The sequence below is a fragment of the Gallinula chloropus genome (assembly GCF_964237585.1).
Source record: "Gallinula chloropus genome assembly, chromosome: 4".
NCBI classification, from domain to species: Eukaryota; Metazoa; Chordata; class Aves; order Gruiformes; family Rallidae; genus Gallinula; species Gallinula chloropus.
Genome location: NC_140088.1, coordinates 44,186,561 through 44,213,097, shown reverse-complemented (window position 1 = coordinate 44,213,097; position 26,537 = coordinate 44,186,561). Strand labels below are relative to the sequence as shown.

Genomic DNA, 26,537 nt, shown 5'->3' with positions numbered 1-26,537 from the left:
GGCAAATAAGTAAGAAAAAGAAGTGGTACAGCTTCTTGGCTAATTTAAACTTTAGAAGGTGGGTGGTTTTGAGTCTAATGACTTTTGGAGACATTTAAATTGATGAACATTAACTGCATTTATCTAAATTTCTGTATGTAAATCAGGAAATGACAGTCCCCCAAAACACATGCATATCTAACTGTGGAGACAGAAAGGCAGGATTTTAACACTGGACATAAATAAAACAAGACAGACTTTTTTTTTTCCCCAGCAGGATTCCAGCAGACCTTTCAGACAGGTTTTCAACGGCATGCAAGGCAGCAATGGAAAGGAAGTAACAGTAAAGTAGAGAAAATTGGAAACCTAAAGCAAGATCACTCAGCTGCTTTTCTTTTCAACAGCACAGCGCTGAGTTATAAAACATAGTAGCAAACTTTAAGGCTTCAGAGCAGCTTTGCAAACTCCCACAAATAGTCTGCGTATCACAAGTTAACAGACAAGGAGTTGCTGTTTAACTGACAGCAACACTTCATTAACTAAGAAGTATTTCAGCAGGCTGCACTCAGCTTCCATAGGATTCAGGACACAACAGTTATGCTTCTTCCATCTTTGAACAAGGAACAGGGCTGAAGGATTTTTTTCCTTTTTTTTTTTTTTCAACTGACACGCTAAACAACTTCAAACGACACTTTTGGTACCAAGAGCTAGTGGAGCAAGAGCAAAACATCAAGTAATTTCTGGTTTAGGATAACTTACATGACCCTGTTTATTTGGAGACAAGTGAACAACGGGATCCTGTCTCATCAGTCTTCCACTGGGGCTTTCTCTGAAGGACGGCAGCACTTTTGATACTGCTGGGAGATGGCAGGTTGGTTCTGCAATACAGCACACAACGATGCACTGAACAGGATAAAGCAGCACAGCAAACCAAGACAACGCAGAAGCTGACTTTACACTGTGATTCTTCCAATACTACCACTAGCCAAAACCTTTGGATTTCTATTATGGAAATTAATTCCAAATAAAAATAGTACATATCGTGACAAAACACAGGTGAGCCAGTAAGGTACATTCCTGCCTGGTGTAAATCAATAAGACTTCATGAAAAAACAGCAGTCACCATTCCTGGCTTCTGTAAGAACAACCTGAATGATATCATGCCCCCATTGTCCAACAGCACTGCACAGGAGCACTAAACCAGCATTTTCTCTGTGCATTGACATTGCAGCTCTATATGTACGTAGCCTGTGGACAAAAGATTAAACCACCTGAAGATCAACATTTCCTTAAGTTGTATTCTATGTAAAGCAGGACAATAGCAAAAGTCTACAGTGATCACTTAAACGAACACATTTTCTCCAGGACAACTCTTACATCCACACACCTTGTCAAAGTTGAGTTACATATAGATACGCTCATTGAAGAGATAGCAATATTCTGTTGAAATCACAATATTCCCTTAAAAATCGATGGCTGTGAATTTAGAAACTGCACAGATGTACGAAAAAGGAACACTTATTAAACTAAACCAGACAAAATTCAAATCATTCATCTTGCATGGATGCTCATAGGATTGTTCTTTGCCAATTAAGCTCATTTTTCTTCCTAGGAGATAACTACGGAGGTGTAGAAGATGCTTGGGCACGGCCCTTCACATAGATAACTGCATTCTCAGAGCACAAGGACAGTACTTTAAAGAATGTAAAGAAGTTGGAACTTCTTATCTGCACCGTCTCTCCTGTATTTTTGCAATATCCTGCACTTCTAAAAATGCTTTTAGGAAGGGTATGAGCTTATGAACATCAAGTACTTAGAAGTACCCGTGGTAATTAGCAATGCTTTGAGAAGCTTTCCCCACACAGCTATGTTTTGTTTATCTTGATCTGCAGCATTACTAGCCTTAAAAAAAAATAAAAATAATAATGACATCATCATCAAATCTGATTCCCCCTGCCAAGAGGTAACAAGCAGTGTCGGTGTACAAAGATCTAAGGTCTTCCGTAACTAAAAACAGTCTATGAAGGCGTGAGTGGACTGACTGTGCCTAATGCCTTATTTATATTTAGACAGATTATCTGGAAATGTGCTTGTCTGGCAAAGAACCCAACTTTAACCTAGATTCACCAGACTGGCAATAAAGTCTCCAGTCAGAGATGTGACTCCATGAATGTAGGACAACACACGGGAGATAAAATAGGTATTATATCTCAGTATACATTTTCAGCCTTTACCAAATGCCAGAGCTGTCTCACCTGCCACTGACAGGGATCTCCTGGAGACAGTCCAGAGGAGGGCTAACAAAGATGATTAAGGGCCTGGAGTATCTCCCCTAGGAGGAAAGGCTGAAAGAACTGTGTCTGTTCAGCCTTGAGAAAAGAAGACTGAGAGGGGATTGGATCAATGTTTATCAATATCTGAAGTGTGGGGCACAGGGGGAAATGGCCAGCCTCTTCTCAGTGGTCTGTGGGGACAAGACAAGGGGCAATGGCTGCAAGTTGGAGCACAGGAAGTTCTGCACCAACATGGAGAAGAACTTTTTCCCAGTGAGGGTGACAGAGCCCTGGGACAGGCTGCCCAGGGGGGTGTGGAGTCTCCTTCTCTGGAGAGATTCAAGACCCATCTCGATGCCGACCTGTGCGACCCCTACAATTCTGAGTGATTCTGTAACTGCTGCTGTTCTTTTGGGCCTTATTTATTTTGCAAATATGGTGACACCTGACATAGTACAAGAGAGCTTGCTGGCAGCTCCATTCAGTGGCAGCATCAACACCTGACTCTTGGTCTGCAGAGTGCTGAGCAAAAGATGGGGTTTACATGTGTCGTTACCATCACAGCACTATCAAAACATATGAGATTAAAAAAATCATTCTGTCAAAATGAGAACTGCAGATCAGGATAATCACAGCTTTTTAGTGAGAAGTACAGGGGGGAAGTTGTGAGGGAGGGACTGGCAGATGGCTTCAAGGCACAGCTCCCTGAGGTTGTGAAGGTAGGTGAACAAAGTACATCTCCAGAACTTGAGGCTGGTATTTGATTTAACAAACTCCTGTGGATCTCGCTGAACCTTACTCTGTGTTCAATGCTAGTCTATTTATGTAGAAGAAAAGCTGTGATGTGGTGAAGGTAGTGTGTGAGGTAGTATGGAATTATGGCGATAAAGTTAGGAAAAATACCAACATCCTAATAATCTTGACCATGGCCATCAGGCTGGATCGATCAATGCTGTTTGCAGATAGGACATTTCCATTGTGCCAATCTTATTGGTATCCAATTCAAGGCAAACTGTGGCTGTAGCAAAAGGTCTGTGTGCTAAAACTTCAAATGAAGGCTTAACAATGTCAATTCTCAGTACCCAGCCGGTTTATGTAGTTAATATGTTCCCTCAGTTGACAGCTTAATTGCCAACTGCAATGAAAATGTATACACTGGTGGAAGACGATTACCAAGCTATAGATTTACTTCACTAGTTAAACTTTAATTGCATTTTTCTTCCATTTTGTACATGGTATTTTTATAGCTTCAACCATCAAACAATCAATTTGCATTTTTAGAGCACTGTTTGAAAGGGAGCACCACAAGCACTTTAAACAAAGTAAGCAAAAATTAAACTAAGTCAAGCCACTCGGGAGAACAGGTGAGGTCAAGCAAGTCCTCAGCAGCAAGACAAATTACTAAGTGTGTCTACCCAACTGCTTCTAAAAGGACAGTGTTTCAGGGTAAACGCATTAACGTAGATTTAGTCCCACAATCAAATGAAGAACTGAAATCACCTCAGCTGATACTCAGAGGTCTCAAGGAAACAGACTGCAGAGGTTAGTATATGCTGCAGACCTAATTATCCATCCTGATCAACACGGATAACCTTCCAAGACACTGAAAACACAGCGCTTAAGAGGGTTCTCTCTCTGCACGGTGAGGTACTGCCAAAGTCACCTTGTGATTAGCACCACTTGTTCACGTGAAGAATTAATTACCTACCCATCTGGTCAGCGATACTATCCTCACTTCTTTGCCAGCTGGGTGTGGATTTGCCACTACCACCCGTATCCGATTGCGTGTTCTGCCTGTCAATGGAAGCAGGGGATCTACGGCTAATTCCAAACCTGTAGTAAAACCCCCAAAAACAAAGCAGATAATGACTTTAAGTATCTATTAATATCACACAAGGGGAAAAGAGCACTTTAAAGAAGCTACTATCAAACAACAGAGCACAGCAATGCATAGCACAACTGCTTGAGGGACTTACATTGATTTTCCATTTAATTTCTGTAGCATCTCTAGGACCCATTTAGCAGATTTAATGTGTAAGATTACAGCACACATTAATTTATGAAGCATCTCTGATAAGCGCATCTACTTACAGTTCACACAATTAAAAAAACCTCAGAAAACAGACACCCAAACCACCCAGAAATAAAATTATTAGTTTTCATTTACACAGATGTTTACATGGAAAGGTGACCAGACCATTATGCGGTTACAGAAAGCTGATTGCAATGAGTAAAACTTGAAAAGTCTGGATAAAAGCCACATCGGGAAATGAGGCAAGTTTACTAGGAAAAGATTTCAAGGCTGGATCCTTTTAACCAGAAAAGTACTAGCCCAATCTAGTCAAAGTGAGCACAGGAACCTCTGTTGGAACAACCACTACACATTCCTGGGTTTTAAGATAATCAAGGTCATGCCTAGGTGACACAGATAACATATGCAAACATAGGTGTGTTTGGGACAATATTACACTGCCCAACATTTGGGGTTGGATATGGACCCCTTAAACCTGGGAGGTATACATTCTGTAAATTATGAAGCTAATGGATCATAAAATAATTTGAGTTTACTAGTGTCAATTCAGGAGAGCAGAGAGATGTGTATACCTGCTGCTATAGAAGAAAGCGTGCAGAATTCACTGGGCTTTTTGCACATCCTGTTAGTCAGATGGATTTTGGAAAGCTCCAAAATAAACTCAAGGAGAACAATCTAATGCCAAAGGAGAGAGATGGTGCCTCTGTGCCATACCAAAGTCTACATGCTTTATATGACCAGAAGTCTCCTAGGCATTAAATCTGTAATTTGGTATAACTTGCACATCATTCATAAGTTTGTAAGAAATAAACCTGAATTCAGAATTAGCAGATCAATTATTAATAATTAATCAAGAATAATGCATTTCTGAGATGTTGTTGGGGAAAAAAAAACCCCAAACAACAACAACCCCCCCCAGACATTCCTGAAGGAAAACTGTTTTACCAAAACTGTACCTGCACAGAGCAACACCCAAAAGAATTACAAACTATACTATCTATATGATATATTCTCTAGTTTCTCTAGGTCTAAGTGTCCAAACTAGTAACAGAAAATAAAATCCCCCAAACTGTGCCTTCCATTCACTCTACTAGCTAGACTGCCCACACAACCTCCAATATAAACCAGACATTTGACATCATCAGAACAAGCTCAGCATGGTTAGCCCATTTGACATTTAAGTACTTAATTCAAATGAACCCACCAAAGAAGCACTGCATGACTCTGAGCAACAAAATCCCTCTCTTATCCTTAGACAAGGAGCTGCAATACACACACACAGTGCACAGCTACCAAGACTCCGCATTTTGTTCACTACTCCTCGGTATGGCCAACACATGCTTTGATGAAGTGAGGAACACTAGGAAAATATCTGCCTTGTGAATGCAAACAACTGAAACTGAAATAGCACTGTGTTCAGTTCTGGGCTCCCTGATACAAAAAAGATGGAAATGTCCTGCAGAGAGTCCAGAGCAGGGCTACGAAGGTGATCAAGGGCCTGGAACATCTCCCCTGTGAGGAAAGGCTGAGTGAGCTGGGACTGTTCAGCCTTGAGAAGACTAATGGGGGACCTTATTAATGTTTATAAATATCTGAAGTATGGGGTGCAGGGGGAAATGGCCAGCCCCTTTTCAGTGGTCTGTGGGGACAGGACAAGGGGCAATGGCCTCAAGTTGGAGCACAGGAAGTTCTGCACCAATCTGGGGAAGAACTTTTTCCCAGTGAGGGTGACTGAGCCCTGGGACAGGCTGCCCAGGGGGGTGTGGAGTCTCCGTCTCTGGAGAGGTTCCAGCCCCCTCTGGACACCTCCCTGTGCGACCTGTCCTCGGGAGCTGCTTTGGCAGGGGGGTTGGACCCGATGACCTCTGGAGGTCCCTTCCAAACCCTATGATTCTGTGATTATCTGAGTAATGCTTCCCCATTTCCATCCACACAGACTTGCTAGTTATTTCACAGCATGAAGTTCTAAGTTAAATGTGATGTATTCAATACTGACTCAACAGATGTGTAACAAGCCTAAATACAACATTTCAGAAGCCGAATGATTTTTTTAAGTACTAATCTGAGGTAACTTTCAAACTTTTAAGACCTGAAGTATTTTGGGAAGAATATCTTTTCATGACTAAAATTGTTATCTAAAAGAAAAAGTCCAAACCCCAAGAAACCTTGGTGGTGTATTGGTAGTACAGTTTCTGTGTGTTTTCTTACCTAAATCCCCTAACATTCATGTATATGAAAGCAGCCAATTTTGCATTTAGCATATTTTATGATGTGGGACCTTTTTTCTGAGATGAGATATACAAAACCACCGTGTTGCTAATTTTATTTCATTAAAATCATTGCTCTGCTAATTCTGCAGCAAGAAATGTCTTTACATCTTCTTTTTAACAGCAAATGGGCTATTTAAAAGGAAGAATAATCAATGTAAGTGGTTCTATATTCTATGCTGCTTAAATATAGAGCCCATTAGGGTATGTAGGAACGAACCCCAAAAAAACCAAGGGGGAAATCAATCTGCATTAAAAGAACAGGGTAATTGTTTAAATATACATTTTTATATATATATATGTCATAAGAACCACCTCATTATTTTGGTATTTTCAAAATTCACGTTAACTTTTTTGCATTCTGTAGCCATTTATGACATATACATACCTTCAGATAAACACAGGGGAAGTATAGAAAACATATACAACAAGACCAATGTAGACATTCTTGAAGGAAGCAAAGTTTTTTGCCTATACCCAACTTCAGATATAGAACCATGATCTAGAAGAGGCAGCAGTTACTGCTCCTACCCATGTATCTGACAGAGGCTGGACTCACACTCATGCTTCCACTCATTTAAGTTTCACAAACTTTCCAAATCAGTCATCTCATGCAACAAGAAAGAAATGTATACACCAATTATGCAGTTAAGATTCCCTGTGTTGGGAAATCTCAGGGCCTGGCATACCTAGCCCACACTGGGGCCTCACTTTGAGAAGTTTACCTTCAGGTTCAGGACACAGTGCCCCTTGGCTAGGTACCTGCTCCAGCCCATCCTTCTCTTCAACATCTTAAGAACTGAACGCTACAACAACTCTCCCCTATTTTAACAACCTTTATGGGTTAATCACCAATCAGCTCTACCTGGTGCCATGAACATCACAACAGAGCTGCCCTGAATCTGGCGTCTCAGACAAATCTCAACAGAGGATGAACATGGAACCGCAATGATTTTTTTAGTGATGTGACAGACATTCCTTTGCTTATTGAGGCAAAGGCAAGTTTCCTTCATAATTACATTTTTCATGCTTTCCCTTCAGTCTGGTAGAAAATGTTTGGAAAGTCCCAAGTAAAATAAGATTCATGTCTACAAGGACAGTATGCGAGGCAAGTGCTCTCCCTCTAAGAACAGAACATAGGAGTCAAAGAGGTGTTGTTTAATAAATTATTTTTGTTTTTAAAAAATCCAATAAGGAACACACAAAGTACATATGCTAATTACCTTTTTTGTTATTCCACTTAAACAGTGCTTCCTTCCTACCAAATTAAAACTTCAAAACCAAAAAGACCGTATACACAAGGTTTCTAGGACACACCTCTCTGCTAAACTTGCAAAATGCTCTGAGAAAGCTGTTAGTAAACATATATATATAATTAACTTCAGATGGAAAAGGGCTGGGATGGGTGCTGGTGCACTCTGAGGCCAATTCAAAAAACCCAGTGTGTCTGAATATTCCTTCCTACTCAGTTATGGTTGTGACGGTCTAAGGACATATGGCAGCAATACCTCTTCTGCGGGGCACATGACGCAGTTGGAAAAGAGCAGACAAGATATTGGGAGCACAAGCTGCTCTTCAGAATTCAAGGCAACACGTAAGTGCTGCTGGCACGAATGGGTGAGGACGCATTTGCAGTGTTGCAAAGAGGTTAAGTGCTTTTTCCAGCGGCAGAGCTCCGGACACCATTCTGTTTAGCTGCCTTACAGCAGAGCTCCTAATGTCAGTAGGACTTCAGCGCAAACTTAAATAATGACCTGAACAGGTCTGAAGGTCTCATGAGTCAAAGCCTTCACAACGGTGTGTGCAGCAAAGAGATGGGCCTCTTCAGAAAACCTCAAACTGAGCTGCAAGGAGGAGGACAGGGAGAACTAACACCGAGTGCTCCAGAACAAGCAGTACTTGTTCAAAGACATGCTGAGTGCAGCATTCTCCACGCGGACACGGAGAAGTGCCCCCCTTACAGGCACCTCAACAGGCACAAGACTGTGCCAAGCAGTTCCTCACAATGGCATTTAATCTCACTAATCGTAATTTATTTTTTTAAATACAGAAAAAGATACTTCTACTTTCTAAAGACCCAAACCAGAATGAACTGCACACAATGATCTGCAAATGTACTCCAGAAGACTTCAGAGTGCAGCTTCGCAGTGTGAACTATCAGCAGTTTTGCCCCTTTATCTCCTCTACAGCAAGTCATTTGGAGTGTGGAAGACTGCTCTCCTGCTGCCAATTATTTTTTCCCTATTTGGAGAGGCCTAATTTTTCGCTCCTTTTAGTGTTCTCTGAAAATGGTAAAGATTTAATTTCTTCCTTTGCAAACTGCCCCTTACATTGACACTGGATCCCTTCAGAGCGCCTGAAGTTTTCTGGAAGTCTGGAAGAAAGCACCTTAACGCCAAATGGCTGTGAATGTGTGGAAAAACATGCCAGCTGTGGGCTACACAGCACTTCTGTGCACACATCTAAAGCCTTAGCTGCACTCAATGCTACTTTCCTTCACAGGACTGCCAAATACCAAGCCTATTTACTTTATTTTAGAATCGAAACCCTTGAAATGAAGCAGTTTGCAATGGGAAATTGGTACCTTTAGTGATTTTTTTTTTAAATAAAGGTCTCTTTGTACAGTACCCTGAGCAGTTGTAGACTAGGATCAGAGAGAGGTTAGGTCACAAAGGGAAAAGGTGGAAAGCAAGGGATTTTAAAAACTGACTTTTTCAAGAAGCTTGACAGTGATAGTTGAAAACAAACATGTTTTAATGCACGTAAGCAACAGCTGACAGGAAGCTGGGTAAGCACTCCTTTAGCTTAAGATACTTTACAACACATGTAACAGAACAACAAAAAAAACTGCCTAAAAAGAGTATGAAAAAAGTCTGGTGCCTACCCTTCTGGCATAGATTTTTGTCTGTATGTGCCCCCAGCAGAGCCAGTCTCACTTGAGGATGACAAGTTGCTTGGAGAATTACGACACTGTTGCGATCTTGCTAAGGCAATGGATGAAACTGTGACATAGACATCAGAACCAGGAGATAACCTGTTCAGAGCAAAGCAACCAGTCGAATCAGCAATACTGAACTGCAATATCACAGCGCAAAGCACGGTGGACATAATTCTGGAAACTGTGGCATCAAAGAACATAGCATCATAGAGACAGTAGAAGTGAAGCTAGTTGTAAGAACAGACATTTTCGCCTAAACCATAGAAAATCAGCTGTAAAAAGCTGGGTGCAGGGAGTAAATAAAGAGGGAGAAGTGTGGGAAGAAAATCCCAACATGCAGTAGGAAGGCATCCCAGTTTCTGAAGGCCTTACAGCTTGCTTGTATGGAATAACGAAGCATGACATTCCTCAGCCAAATACTAGACGTAACAAATTATTTCTAATCCTCAGAACAAACACTTGCTTGGAATTTAAAACTAACTGTACTGGGTTGTCTGTACAAAACTCCTCCAAAAGTACCCAGCTTATCTCTATACCATCAACTTTGTCCACATTAAATCACAAGAACTATATAATGCAGTGTCATTTATAAATAACTTAAAATTCCTCCCCCCCCAAGTTAGTTTTAGATTAGCATGTTATCTCAACATATCAGAACTGTTTGAAAATAAAGACCTGAGTCATATGAAGCCTTCTCATGTCGGAAAAACCACACAGCAAATAAATGGGACTAGAATTGCAACACACGGAGCTGGGCAGAATGGCTGGAAGCAACAGGCTTACACTGCTCAACTTGTATATCCTGTTTTGTAGTTGAAGGCTTTCTTAGATCATTTTCTGCTTTGTGCATTTTGTTTCCCCAAACCCCACTCAAATTCAACACTTCTCACTTTTTATTCTATTCAGCAGTGACTGACACCATTCAGAACTTGAATTATGCCATCCATGAACATCAAAATCCTACAGTCAGTGCAGACCTCTACTCATTTTAAATAGGAAAAATATTACAACTTCCACAAGTTAAATAGAAACTTAACGTTTAGCATTTAAAAAATGCGTATCATCTCCAGTGAAACACAGAGATACCTGCTTTAGGATACAACTTGGGCCTGGGGATTTACACGAGCTTAGCCTGGCCACTTAATCTACGTCTACAATGGGCAAATTTTAATCAACCCTTGGCACAGTATTCAAAAAACTTTTAAAGTTTTAACAACTCTTGAAAATGGAAAAAGTGTTGCACCAATTAATGTTACTTATATATGTATATATATACAAAGAATATATATATGTGTGTGTGTGTGTGTGTGCGCACGTAGGTGTATCTCAAATGTGCATCTGTACTTCTTGCAGTACCTCACAAAGAAAGTAGTAAGCTAATAACATCCTGAAATGGAAAGAGCAGTACAACTGGACCAAACATCTCAGTCATCTGGAATTTCATAAAGTCTATATGATTACGAGTAACTCTTTTCCCAGACAAGAAAAGAATGACCTTCTAGTTTACAAAACTGAATTTAACTTCATTTATCAAGCAACAGTTCTGAAAGACTTGATTGCCAAGAACATGGTTCAAGAGTTGGAAAATCAGGGAGCCGTGAGCCAAGCAGCTCATTTTCCCAGTGGCACATATACAGAAAAAACCCCAATCAATCAAACAACAGCTTCACCAACAAAAATATGCACTTTCAATAGCATTCAGCCATATATATAGGCACACACATTTAAACTCAGTTATGCATGCAAAGTAATACGCAGTTTAAAACTATGACCTTTTTTCCCCCAATACCAAATTAGAATTTGTGGCAAGGAAGCCAATTACTTCTTGAATTATTTCTGTAAGATTATTTCCTGTTGGAAAATGCTTACATTTTCACTTCAGATTCAGCTATGCCTTTTCTTTAGTTCCTATGCCTGACCAAAAAGTGACAGCGCTGTTCAGAATGAATATCAAGATTTCAGAACAATGTCATGGAGTTATAACTCATTTACAAAGTGAAAGACCTCCAGGGCAAACCAAATTGTATTATAAATGTGGGCTGGACAGCAGCAATGAACACCCATCAGGTAGGACATCCTGTTATTTAGAGTAGGACTAGTGTTGGTACAGCTCACAATAGTACTAAGAAGCATTAATAGTGAAAGACTTTTCATTTTAGGTCAAACATAAATAAGACAAAAGAACTTTAGAGTAAATTAGTTGGAATTGACTTCTTGAGCTGCTTTGAAATCTACTGATGAAAAGCACTTCCCAAGACAAAAGAGTATTGTCTTAGCAGTAGGCCCCTATAGTTAAGATATTCTGTGGCTGTCTTTTATTTATAATTAAAAAACAAACTAAACCCAGCTATTATCTATTTCAAAAGACAGCTTTAAGAAAAAAAAAATAATCCAAAATGGTTAAGAGTGCATGAGTCCCATAATTGAATTTCAAAACAGGCCAAGCGTCCATTGCATTAAACAGAATTACATGGCAGGCAATTGAACTGGGATTATACCATGCATGATTTAGTTCTAACAGATCTAGTTTATCCTGAAAGGACTGGGTGAGTCTTGCCAGGCATGGGAAGAAAATAATCTTTTGTAAAGACTATGAGTGGGATGGGTGTGCATTTACTTTGTTTAGTATGACAACACAGACATTGAAAGCAGCCATCTTGCCCTTAATAAATTGATTTCCATGTCATCAGCTGTAATTTTCCCCCTGTCTTCGGTATGCGTAGGTAGGTAATACACACAGGAAGAATCTCGGCCTAGTTCGCTCTGTGCCCACAGCATGAGGTAATGACCACACATCAGCGTATCCTCCCTCAGGACCTCTGCCCCACGCAGTTATATTTTGTGCCACAAATTCTCCTGCTTGGAGAGCAGAGGTGGCACAGGCTGCCAGGAGAGAAAGGAAGGCCTTAAAGTCACAGCATTTCAGTGCTGACTTGGCAAAGCGAGTTCTCATGTTGCGCTCGCTGCAGGCCTCCGACAGGACCATCAGTATATTTGTTTAAGAAAATTTTTCATTCATTGTCACTAATTGCAAGTTTCTCAAAGGCTTCATTTGGTCCCAAGCCCCAATCTACTTCTGAGCTGAAAAGCTAGCAAAGCAGATAAAGTCAAATGAAGCTGTAATTTGAATATACAAAATATTAACAATGCTGGGCTCCCTCCCAAATACGAGATACCCAAAATAAGACACAGTGAACGATTAGAACATAATTTCTCTTCACCTTTGTTCTTAATCTGTAGAGGGCCAAAGACATCTCCTCTCACACAAGAGTTTTGAAAATTAAGTTTAATTAATACCTGTGAAGCATTCAGAAACTACAGTAATGGGTGTCACTGTAAATCTTAGAAGAGAATTAATAATTGCATCTTTACAGCAGGATTTGAATGCCATCCAGCAAATAAGGGATGGAGTAATGAAGAGGAAAATAAAATATTAAACAGCTCTTCTTTAATAAGCTGCATCCACTGTGTGAACTGAATGAGGCAGATGTCTTCTCTTAAAGGAAATTATTGTAATTTAAACAAAGGAAGTATCAGAAAATAGAGTTACATAAGAGTCCTGAATAAAACGGCACAGCAAAACTTAATTCTGGCATCCTTACCTTCCACGTGTTTGATTGTTTGCAACCTAATAATACAGCAAGATGTGACAGGTCTCTGAAAATACTGACTCAATGCTCTCATTTCAAAAAGGCAACCAAACCATTCAAGGAGGAAGGTCAACCAGGCTGGTGAAGGGGCTGGAGGGCAAATCACACAAGGATCAGCTGAAGGAGCTGGGGGTGTTTAGCCTGGAGGAGGCTGAAGGGAGACTGTATCACCACCTACAACTACCTGACAGGAGGTTGTAGAGAGGTGGGCGATGGTCTCTTCAACCAGGTGAGAGACAGGACAAGGGGAAATGGCACGAAGCTGTGCCAGGGCAGGGGCAGATCACATGTTGTCAGGACCTGGCACAGGCTGCCCAGGGAAGGGGTTGAGTCACCTTCCCTGGATGTGTTTAAAAAAAGGGTTGATAAGGTACTTAGGGATATGGTTAGCATAGGACAGGAAAGGTTATATCTGATGATCTTAAAGGTCTTTTCCAACCTTGTGATTCTGTGATAAAGGAGTATCAGCAGTTAGCTGGTAGGAAAGGAGATAGCGTATGAAAAGAAAACGCAATTACACAGTCATATTATACCTTCTCACACCACACTGTACACCTTCTCAAGTATTTCCTTTCAATTTGATCATTGGATTTCAGAAAACATGCATTATAACAAGAAAAAACACAGAAGCAAGCAATGGGGCAACCAGAGGTACAGAATGGCTTCAGTGTGAAGAAATACTGACCAGGCTGCGTGGCTCCACAGGTTCTATCAGAGAGTTTTATCACACCTGCTTCAATCTGTCCCAACACAAATTAATTATAGTTCATCAAGCAAACAAAAGAGTTCTTCATTATCCTTCCGTACAAAAGAACAACTAGGCAACCTGGAACTATTGGAGACTGATTAGCAGGCACCTGGATGAAGATACACCACCCACAGCCGCTAAATACCAGGGTTACAGGTCCAGGTCCACCTGGCTCCCAAAGATCTGAAATAGAAGCCAGTCAGGAGACTGTCAGAACTGGTAAGGAGGCTTCCTTCAGTTCTGGTAAGCATTTCTTATGCTTTTCCCTGGACCCTGCTGATGTCAAATAAGAGAGACCAACTCTTCTCAGATGTTTTTGGAACACATGGGTTTGGCTTTACAGACAGGTGTACTAACAAACCTTTGACTTCCCATTGCTACATCCACCTCCAGTTCCTGGTGCCAGCAGGAAACATGTAATATATAACCTCACGTGTATTAATTTGAAGAATGCTACAAAAACTTTAAAATAACAAATCCTCAGACCCTGTGAGGTAGGCAATGAGCATGCTACAACACTCATTTGACAAATGCCAAGATGAGTGCAGACACCTGCTTATTTATATTAAGAAAAAGGTCGCTGATCCAAGCTAACCAGCAGCAGATTAAGACTTTTATATAATGTGGAAGCAGCTTAAGATACAATTTATCTACAGGCATTAGCCTAGCAACTACTACTGGCACAGGTGCTGTCACTGACTTCACACAGGCGTTATTCAACAAGGATGAAGTTTTAGGGCAAGACCATTCTTCAAAGTCCTCAATAAGACATAAAATCAGTTTAAATCAATGTTGGTCTAATACCTCCATACTGTGGAATTTTACAGCCAGAGTTTGACTGCAGCCAGGCAGTGATTTAGTTTTCCATTTGGTTTAACATACTGACCGTGCTCAGAAATGTTCTGGTTCGAGGCCTGAGCTGTCACCCAGTACAGTACCGAACTGCATGCTGATGCCCACAGGTCCATCCAGCAGTTAAAACTGGTTCTAGTTTATGATGAAGTAATATGGAAGAGGTTATAATCCAACACTATCTTATCTCCTTTCCCTACACTTTTTTTTTTTTTTACATAAAGCCTGGAAACTGAGTGTACCAAGTAAAACCTAAAAATTGGGAGGGGGAAAAAAACAATCAAGGTCTAAAATTGCATCTTCATTAACTTCACATGTATGTGGTTTATTGTTGTTTTCCTTAACGCATCACTCAGATATTTATTCTGAAATACAAGCTATATAGTGCCCCATGTAGACTAATTAAAATTATGGAAGAAGCCATAACTTGGAATTTGCTGTATTTATATTACTAGATTTTTCATTCTTAACATTGCAATAACGTTAGAGATTTATTTTAAGATTTGTAAAGTTTTGGGTTATTTCTCCTGCCTACAAATATGCCCATCAATCCTAAATAGATTCAAGGACCTAGGATATTATGAGGAACAGGGAGAATTTATGTAGAAGCTAGTGATTTGGATACATGAAGACAATGCAACACAGGCAAATAGAAGTACTGTGCTCATCAGGCACAGGGCTGGGCATCTGTCTGCTCTGTCAGAGACTGCCAAGAAAGCTACTTTCCCACCTACAATAGGGAGGCAAATTGTTTTTATTCATATAAAGTGAAATCTCCTGTTCTCAGGACCAGCAGTGCAGTTCTCTATTTTTCATGTCATTAAATGGACTCAGGTGAAAATATCAACATGGGCAAAAATTAAATTTCTTTCACTCAGTACACACATTTAGAGACTCTAGCTGTATGACGTGATCATCAGCTATCACAAGAGGGTAATTCAGGAAGTTAGCCCACATCCTGCAAGCACTTTGTACTCAGAGAGGGAAACACCTGTATGTCAAAGCTGGCCTTGTTTAAATTAAATCCCTCAAATTTTCAGGTTTTTTCTAAATACTTAATATAACTCATGGATTTCCTGCTGATATGTTACTATTAAAGCAAGTATCATGTTAGATCGGAAATATCTGAGATATTACTATACCTCTATGTCATTCTTTGAGATCCCACCTCCTGGAACTGTGGCTAACGATAGCACTGACCCATGGTCTTGGGCAACTGCTACCAATGCTAGTTCTGAAAGCTGCCTCATATTCAGAGCTCAGAGTGCCACATGGATCACACTACAATGGGTTTCTGAGCTGCCACATCTCTTAGAACACAGATCACAAACTACAGATCGCTGTTTATTAGCAGCAGTGGAGATGTGCCACTACTGTCACTGCGCCCAGCTCCACAAACGAAGGCAGGAGCACAGAGGGATAAATGCCAGCTTCACTCTGAAAGCATTAAGACCCAACATTAGCAAGTCTGAACTGTGGCTCAGCACTGCAGAAAGACAGGCGATAGCTAGTGATATCTACACCACAACCAAAGATTAAATTATGGCTGTAACCTCAATTTTAGCACTGAAATTACTTACTGATGCTTATCCTCATAGGTAAGTTTGCAGCCCTGCTGGCAGCTAGGCAGTACATTCTTTTCCAAAGTGAAGCTCTAATGGTAGTAAGGAAATCTAGGCTATCTGTACTGCTTTGCTAGAGAGCCATAAGGGCAGATGCTTTTTCCTAACCCCCCCTAAAATTGCTCTGTAGAACGTACATATTGCAGAAGGGGATGCTGAAGTAGTCATCTTGGATACAGAGGAGTCCTGTTCATAATTGTGTTAATTACATTATTATGTACCCTTTTTTGGATTACAGGGACCAGCTTTTATGGACCCTTTCTTGTATTGCAGGGACCACCAGTGTAGACCCCAGTACCCGTGTTAGCAGGTTACCATTTGTCCCCTTCATTTCCCCAACCAGTTGAGGGCTGAACAAAGAATAAATCCTCGAGAGCAATGCACAGACCCCAGCTCCACTGTAACAGTGATTTTTATACTACGGAGAGTATGAAAGTTAGCATGAAAAATTAAATGAGACAGTAGTTAAGAGGGCTATGAAAATCTCAGCTTTGTTGATTTTAGAGATCTTACACAATAAGAATAGAAGTATCTGGAGCTTCCCCAAAAGCAAAACCTTCTTTTATCATGCAGAAAAGACAAATGAGTCTTGGAGTGAGCTTATTGGTGTGCTTTTTTCTCCCTAGCATTCCTTTAAAATGACAAAAATGTATTTTTCTTCACTAACTGGAAACACACTAACCTTATGCAGCTGCTGTTATATTTAAAATAGATCCAGCCAAGACTAACATGTTTAGCAGACCAGAAAGATAAGAGAGAAGACAGTTTTCAGACATCCAAAAAAATTCCCAGCCAAACTTAAAACCTATTTGATAATATCCTTATAAAGATTAAGAGATCCAACAGAACCCACTTTGAACAATAATAAAAATACTTAAAAGAATGTCTAGAGGAGAAAAATTCTAGCTACATGCTGGGGGTCAAAGTTCCACAATTTGAAAACAAATACTGAGTATATGGAAATGTACTTTTCATTTTGCCAACATTTCTCAGGCAATAACCCCCCTCTAGACACATCCAGTGCCTGGATGAATCCTGAATGCTTTAGGTGTGTGACAAGAAAAACACAGTTAATGATACCCCATCCATCTCTCAGGGCAAGTCTGGGAACAGCCACCTTGAGACTCTAGACAAAACTCTTTGGTTAACCATATATATAATCATAGAATGGTCTGGGTTGGCAGGAACCTCAAGGATCACAGAGTTCCAACCCCCCTGACACAGGCAGGGAAACCAACCTCCAGGCCTGGATCTACACAAGGTTGCCCAGGGCCCCATCCAACCTGGCCTTGAACACCCCCAGAGATAAGGCATCCACCACCTCTCTGGGCAGCCTGTTCCAGCACCTCACCACTCTCTCTGTAAAAAACTTCTCCCTAATATCTAATTTAAACCTTCCCTCCTTTAGCTTCAATCCAACCCCCTTGTCCTGCCACTGTCTGCCCTTTTAAAAAGTTGATTCTCCTCCTGTTTCTCTGGTCCCTTCAGGGACTGGTCCCCCCTCCGTGAAGAGATGGCCAAATCTGAAAAAAAGCCAGCAGCTCAACCCATCTGATCTTCGCTTCCAGTGTTGCAAATTCTCCTTTGCAGGTCACACTGATGGAAGCTTTAAGTACACATCTGCTGAACGTACATACAGCTACAACTGGGCGGGCGACGGGAGCACCCTCTAACCAGTTTGAGTGCAGAAATACAATGTTGTCTAATGAAAAAGCAAGTAAAATAAAATCCCTACCAACTATCACGATTTCCTAACATGTCCTACACAGAAGTTTCAATTTTACCTCGGCAGTTTCTTGATCTCAACTGTACCATCTCTGAGTATTTTTTCTTTATCCCCAGTTCTTCAGGATGTGAAAAACACTTTAATTCATTAGAAATCTCTTTAAATCTTATTTCCACTTATTTGTTTCATAAAACTCAGCAACATAACCTGTGCGACCTGTCCTAGGGACCCTGCTTTGGCAGGGGGGTTGGACCCAATGATCTCTGGAGGTCCCTTCCAACCTCTACGAATCTGTGATCAGAATCTGCCTACAGATTTTTGTTTTTTAAAGAATTGTCCAAGACAAGAAATGCAAGCTGCAAGATTGTTTTCCTCAAAAGATCTCTCTGTAAATGCAGACAGTGACAGATACATACAGATAATCAAAACAACAACGGTTCATTTGAATACTATCAGATACATTTTTCCAAAGAAAGAATGAAAATCCTGTGATGGGATGTGCCTGATACCTTTATCTTAATAATAATCATGTTCTTGTTTGAAAAACCTGAAACAACACACACAGCCCCCCTCCCCCCCCCCTGCCCCCCCCCCGGGAGAATTGCAAACTTAAACCACTCTCTTCTCAGGGCTAAAAAGTTAGGGAACACCCCAGTCTGACAAATTTGCTTTCTGTCCTGGTCAGAATTATCTAGTTAAACATCCCATTGCCAACATTTGTCAGGCTATAACCCCACTGCCTTAGAAGATTTAGGCAATTCCACCAAGCCCATGAACAAGCTAAAACTTTGATTTACTTCTTTAAAACGCAGAAGCTGAGGAACACTTTGATTTAAAACTTTGATTCTAACTTAATATAACAACACAGCAGTTTTTGAATACCATCCAACACAGGAAAACACAGCCTAACACTCACCTAACGCTTCATTTCGTGGTTAACCTTGCCAGAAAAGGTACTTCCTTTTGCCTACTGTTTCACTAGTGTCGCCTTTTGACTTGTTAAAGCCATGATTAAAAGCAATCTTCACGTACTTAAGAGACTAAGAGTGTGGGTTTTTTTCCAGACAAATTCTGAGCAGTAGTGAAAAGCCATTTGTGAAGATAACACATACCTCCGGCTCTCCAGTGGGCGCCCATCACTAGAGATGCTTCGGGGGATGTTAGCTGCTCGTTCTGGGGGTGGCATTTTCCCTTCTCCTTTCCCAGAGCCAATCCTAGATGTTACTGGACTCTGTATTTGGGATGGTACCTGAGCCACATGAGGTCCTTGTCCTTTGCTTGCATTTCGCTGCCATTTGTTATTATTTCTGAAGGGAAATTTGAATTCATATGACATTCCTTCATTCACTTTGTATTCCATCACCGGCATGCGGTAGTTTTCTGAAGAACTCCTGGATATGAAGAAATTTAACATGCTGCTATAAAAAAGGAAATTAATATATCCTGTTCACAAAGAATACAAACCTGAAGACAGAAGCTGAATCAACACTATGATACCATAAATGTAAGGTTTTGCTTTTTAAGAGCATGTATTTAATGAATTTTGATACCATCTGATTACTCAGGTATAAAAGCTAAAACATCTGCTAGAAGGGTATCTTTTCCTTCCTAATTTTAAAATGTCATGGGTTTTAGAACTTACCTGCACCCAGACAAGTAAGTCCTGAAACGTGTGTTCTTTTTAAGGTAATTTTTCTGATGCACAGACATCCACGGGAAGATAAGATTTCTATTAAATAATGCATTACACTTCATTTGCAAACATCTTTGGCTCTGGAATACCTCAGTTTATAAATTTGCACATTATGAAAACAAAACACTTGCTAAAAATTGTAGCTGTCAAGCCCAAAAGATGCCCTCTACTTCCTGAGGATGTACAGGAACAAGAGAGCAGAAAAACTGGAGTAAAACAGGACATAAGTTAATGCAGTCCAAGATGCAGGGCAAACTTCTGCATACATTTAAAATGAGAAATATGGAAAGTAAATGCGACCTTCAGCTTCAGTGAGGATAATTTTAGTACTTCCCTTTGACAAAGGTGCATAACCCTACTTAAGTGAATTTTATTGTGATTACTTTATCTACATACATCATTATCAGTGCAACATTTTCTACTCCTAGCTTTTCCTCTAAGCGATTACACCATCAGAGCTGAGAAACATCAATATCTCTTCACAGCCAAAAGGCAAACCAGAGCAGGTAACTGGTTATCCGGCTGTGCTGACAGAAGCAAGCTGGACAGTCTAACAGCAGCAAAGTTGGTGCTGAGGTCTCGCTGTCCACAATGCACACATTTTCTGGTTTTACTTCAGCCATAACCTCTAGAGTTTTCACCTGCAAATTGAAGCAGCAGTTGGGAGGCACGAGGTGTGCCTCTGAAGCACAAAGAGTTCAGCTTCACCTGAAAGGGAAATGTTTGTGTGATCCCAGGCCACACTGCGATGCAAACCACTGCATGGTAGATGTCAGGAGATCTGTTTTCAAAGTCAACTCACAATCTCCCTAAAACTTTGATACCCTTGTTTTTTCCTTTCTCTTCATATTTTAGGTCTCTGCTAGCATTTCCCTAGAGATTATATACTTCAGCTGTTTGGGTTTCTCTTTCTTTTTTGTTTTGTTTTAGTTACAGACACAGTTACAGTTTAGAGCAGCAAGAACACACAATTTTCTCTTAATGCCATGCCCTTAACTTCAAGGTCACTCCACTGAATGAATTCAGTGGCAACGTTTTAATGACCATCTTTTAGCAGAGATGCTACCATAAGAATGCCTGCCTCTGTGCAGGACATCCATCACTTGCTGAATCAGGGTATTTGGATATATTTTTTTTAATCTACTACTGACCATGTGCATGTGCCTGTTGGCAAGTCATCCTTATCTAACTCCACTTCTGCTCCTCCTCCGACTTCATGCCTATCAATCTATTAGGATAGGGACTGCTTCTCATATGAAGGTACCATGGGGAGCAGAACTGATCTTCCTTTTAGTTACGGTCTGCAGAAGTTACTGTGGCACAACTACCGAATGACCTCCAGAGGACAAAACAAAAGGACTGCAATTTTGGAAAGCTGATTGCCACAAGAGAAATTGATTTGTGCAAAGATTTACATCAAGTCTCTAGTGATGTATCTAGGATAGCTACAAATTCCTAAACCTCGGTAATTTTGGATACAACAAGCAGAATAAAGAGTGGCTTTATGGAATTTTATAAGTGGGTAATAATCCACCATCAACGTTTGCTCACAAGACAAAACTCACTGATGCTGAATGCAGCACTTCAAAAAGTGCAGTAATTTCTCCTCCTGCTACAAGTTTGGATGCACTAAAGCTAAGCCTGCTTTTGGCTGTACTTAATTTAGTTCAGGAATAACAGGATCTGTGCTTTCCACACATAATTTTCTGCTTTAATCCTTTTGCCATGATTGCAGCTGAACTTCCATTTGCTTGGGCTGCTAAATACTGTACAAAAGCTTTCCAAATACCGCATGGGTGACCTTATGCCACTGCTCATTTTAATCCCTGACATGTATTCAATTTTCCACTGACAGCTAAAGGACAAATAAAACTCCTTTGCTCTCTGCTCCCATTTTGCTACCAGATACAAAAGGAGTTAATATGGCTCACAGTAAAAACAAACATGGATTCTTCTTTTATGCAAGTACAAAGGCTTTGCTTGGAGACACAATTTTACATCAACATAATAAATACACATTTAATTTCAGCCCCCAACCTTAATGAAGATTGAGCACCTACCCCTACAAAAAAACTGCCTGATTAGAAAACAGCAGTGCAAAACGTGCACTCAGTCCCTCACTACACGGAACCCACTGAACTTTGATAACTACTTGCTGCTGCTTCTTGACAAATCTAGCATAAAACTTGAGCCAGACCGCAGGCAAAATTAGTCTATTAAAGACTATTCCATTTTAATCATATAGCACTTGCAAGATATTAACAGAGGATGTCAGGAATATAGGGATCAAATTTAGTGATGTAGCTGAATGCTGCAGACAACGGTGCGGTTCAGATGGGCGCAGTGAAAATGATAAAAAGTTTTAGCGTGAGTTCAGGAAAAAAGAGGCACTTGATGCCAAATTTAGAAAAAAAATAAAGCATGTATCACCGCTTATTCTGATCAAGCAACATTTCAAAGCTGCATAGGCAGTAAGACAATTCATACAAGCCTCAGGCTTAACACAGATGGGAAGCGAGAGCGGTACAGCAAGATCTACTAGTGAGTAAAGAATACAGTCTGCAGCAGTTTCTCTGGCCAGATCCGTAACTTTGATGCGCTCTCACAGTTCACAGCCTGCCTCAGTTGTGAAAGTGGAAGGCTGTAAGTCTGTTTTCAAGAATTACATTCACAGACACTGCAAACTACCAACAAATGGGAAAGCAGGAGGGGAAATGTGCAATTAATTTTGATGCACCATAAACACACATGTATCAACCTTTGATTTCCATGTTAAATCCCGTGAGATTTAACGGATGCATGAGGTTATTCACATGTTTTGTTAAACTGTGGTCTTCAAGGAGTATTTTGTGGGCCCTGGAGTCTGAATACACACGGTTTTTCCTATCCTCTTCTTTCACTTAACAACACCAGATATTCTATTCTAACTATCCCATGGTTTTTGGAGGTCACCACTTATTCTGTGGTGTTTCCCCCTGACCTCAGAAAACACAATATAATTCTCAACCAAACATAGCCACTATACAATACCTGCGTGGTGTGCAGTCCTCATACGGAGGGACAATGACAACCTTCACTGTCACTGATGTTCTCAGAAGATCAATCATTTGCTCATGGCTCAGAGTGGCTACAGCCACCTTGCAGATCTCTACCAACCGGCTGCCTTGTCGCAGTCCCGCCTGCCAGGCGTAGCCATAGGGCTCGACATCTGCCACAATGCCTTCATAGTTGACGTGGAAACCAAGCTGACCCAGACCATTCCGACGCAGAGTCATCTCCACTGTTTCACAGCCCTTTGTCACAAGCTGTGAAGTGAAACGATGACAGAATTTAATGCACAGGCACACCTTCAGTGCCAGCAGAGGTTTAAAGGCTCCAAGCGACAGGAGATGGGACAAGGGGAAGTGGCACGAAGCTGCCCCAGGGCAGGGTCAGATCAGATGTTAGGAGAAAGTTCTTCCCTGAAAGAGTTGTCAGGGCCTGGAACAGGCTGCCCAGGGAAGGGGTTGAATCACCATCCCTGGATGTGTTTAACAGATGGGTAGATGAGGTACTTAGGGATATGGTTTAGCATAGGATGGGAATGGTTGGACTTGATGATCTTAAAGGTCTTTTCCAACCCTGTGATTCCGTGACTTCTGTACAAGCAACCAACTCCCACAATAATCATGAGACACGAGCAAGGAATATCTCTCTCACAGTCCTGGGTACCGCAGCTGAAACAGGTCTTGTCACTCAAACTACTATTTTCAGCAGAGTCTGGTTACCCAAGTTCTGTCTTGAAATTTTTACTGAAACCACAGGAATTTTAGAAGATACTCATGAGCACACAAGGCGAAAACACATGGTGTTACACAACAATCCCTATTTTATCTTGTACGCTTTAGTAACCAGCAAACCATTCCATTTTCTAGCTGTTCCAATAAACTGCAGGGTAACTTTCTGTCAAAATGTGGTGGCACACAGCCACTAAGCACGGTAAGCCAAGGCCTGTGCCAACTCCTCTATGCACCATCGGCATGAATACTGTCAAAAGCAATTTAACAGGGCTCAGTTTTCTCCTTTTTCTGGTCATTATAAAACTACAGTTGTGAAATTACAGGAAAGAAAGTAAAACTTAAACCGTTTTTTCATAACTTAGTAGGATTTAAAAAGAACCAACAACCGAGCACAGACAGATGTTTTCTAGAGAGATACCATGATTCACCTCATTTTTAGTTTATCACAGGCATTCAGAGAGTATCTGAAGGCTGCAGTAGGGATTGGGATTGTACCCTGCTGGCAACATAATAAGCCCGTCTCAAAGATATTATGGCTTCATTTGGAACAAGATATAACAAGCTGATCAAACAGAGAGGGGGAAGGAAAACGAGGAAAAGAAATAACACATTGGTATTTCTTGTGTGGGAGAAATTCATGCATCTGAATGCCCTGCCTTTTAAAAAAATAGAGACACATTTTTGACTCACACACAACCAGCTGAGGTTGGCAGATACCTGGAAAAAAGTCAAACCGGTATTGGATTTTGAGAAATAGAAGCAGGAAAGTCCTTACAGATTTCATGATAGATCATTAGAACAGTTTTAGGGATCACAGGCATTATGTCAACTGAAGCCTTACTTGACAGCAGGGTGAGAGGAGAAAGCAAAGGGGAACCAAACAAGAGAACACATTCTAACCTCCAGCCTTTTGACGATCTCTTTGATATCATCAATGTTGCTGATGAAGCTCTCCAAGGAAACACATTCACCTCTCTCGTAGAATATTTTGATATTCGTGTCCGTTGAAGTCCACCCTATCACATCTCGACAGGAGCAGTTGAACACCACACTTTTCGTGTCCTGCTCAATGAGGACTACAAACTCATTAGAGATACCTAGGAGACAGTCTATTTCCATACCCTTGCTGTAGTCTTTTGCATGGACGCTCCATACAATAGCACCAGAACTATAGATCTCTGCTCCCGGATAAGGCTTGGACTTTTCTTTCTTTTTTGAAGCAAGTGAGATGAAGGGGAACTTGCCAGAAGGGTCAATAGGTGTGTTGGTGACATTCTTCTCTGCCAAGTCTTTCAAGTACTCTTGACGGGTCCTAGTGGCCATTGCACGAAACTTCTCCGATTTATGAGCAGCATTCTCTGCATTAATAACTTTGGCTAGTAAGAAGTCCCTGAAAACATTTGATTTGGGAAACGTGACCCCTTTTGGAATAGGTGGTCCAAAGGACGGTACGTCTCTGGATCTCGTCACAGCAACACTAAAAAAACCAACAATAAAGGAAGAATCAGTGTGTTTCACTGTACACAAGCTCAGCAGGTTTTAAATACAGAAAATATGCTTCTTTTTTTCCTTAACCCCTCAGTTTTTGTCTCCTTTTCTCAGCAATATGCCTGTATTTACATTTTAAATCTTTGCCAGTCTGGAGATTACGTCCCCCATACCACATAAACAGAAGGCCACTTATTTTTGCATCTAGCCTTTTTTGAGTCATCCTCAGCACCACAGCTTAAAAAGAGAGCTTCAAAAGTGCAAAGTCATGCTTTTTTGATAACTTAGTTCTGAATTTTGTTTGGTCTTATTATTCACGGAACATTTCTAATGCACTATTACAGAGACCAGTTTGCAATTTAGCTACCTAAAAACGAAAGGCTCACCTGAAAGTAATACGAAATGAATGAAAAATACTAAAATTAGATAAAATGGACACATAAAGAGATGAAGACAGTACAGTCATGTCACAAGGCCAGTTTCTCTGTGACAATCATCTGACGACTGAATGCACATTTACATCATACTACTGATTACAGTTTACATTTCTGGATCAAAAACTCCACTAGCTGATATTGCAAGGAAGTGACAGAAGAGATTCAAAATATACTAGAAATAAGAAATTTCACAGACGTTTGGAGACATGTATTAGTAATAAATGCTGTATTTTTCAACATTTCATTTCCGTACTAAATTTCACCATTCTCCCTGGTCAATTCTTTTTTGATACACAGTGGATGAGAATTGTTTGGCATCACTGAAGACTTGCCATTCCAGCCTATTACCATTCACTTGGCAGTCTGTCCTAAGAAGAGACTGACAACTGCAATAGTTGCAACAAGAAATGCTCCAATAGTTTGAATCCAATTTACCTCGTAGGTCTATAACTACATTTGAAAAAGCACTCATTTTGGCCAAAATATTGCTACAAAGGAGCTGGGCTTGTTCAGCCTGGAGAAGAGAAGGCTGCAGGGGGACCTCATTACAGCCTTCCAGTCCCTGAAGGGAGCAGAGAAACAGGAGGGAAATTAACTTTTTAAAGGGCAAACAATGGCAGGACAAAGGGGGATGGATTAAAGCTAATGGAAGGAAGGTTTAGAGTAGATATTAGGGAGAAGTTTTTTACAGAGAGAGTGGTGGAGGTGCTGGAACAGGCTGCCCAGAGAGGTGGTGGGTGCCCCATCCCTGGGGCTGTTCAAGGCCAGGTTGGATGGGGCCCTGGGCAACCCTGTGTAGCTTCAGGCCTGGAGGTTGGTGTCCCTGCCTGTGTCAGGGGGGTTGGAACTCTATGATCCCTGGGGTCCCTTCCAACTCATACCATTCTATAATTGTACAAAGAAAGAAAAACCCCAAGATTAAATCTGAACAGACTAGAAATGTATGTGGTGGTTCATTTGGAAGTTTGTCTGGTTGTATTTTCACACATTAACTAATCTGAATCCTTAAACAGAACTGGACACTTGTACTCCTACCCCACCACCCCCCAAATT

The 26,537-nt window shown here is 40.8% G+C and overlaps 1 protein-coding gene across 1 annotated transcript in view; it reads right to left on the bottom strand.

Moving 5' to 3' along the window:
- The window catches only part of SIPA1L1 (signal induced proliferation associated 1 like 1), a gene marked incomplete at its 5' end in the record, with an annotated part of 79,852 nt that overhangs the window by 23,493 nt on the left and 29,822 nt on the right, over positions 1 to 26,537 (bottom strand). The window contains 6 exons of the mRNA XM_084262819.1: positions 739 to 857; positions 3,961 to 4,085; positions 9,436 to 9,585; positions 19,200 to 19,478; positions 22,811 to 23,085; positions 24,460 to 25,036. Of these exons, the coding sequence (XP_084118945.1) occupies positions 739 to 857; positions 3,961 to 4,085; positions 9,436 to 9,585; positions 19,200 to 19,478; positions 22,811 to 23,085; positions 24,460 to 25,036 (1,525 nt within the window). The remainder of the gene's footprint in view (positions 1 to 738; positions 858 to 3,960; positions 4,086 to 9,435; positions 9,586 to 19,199; positions 19,479 to 22,810; positions 23,086 to 24,459; positions 25,037 to 26,537) is intronic.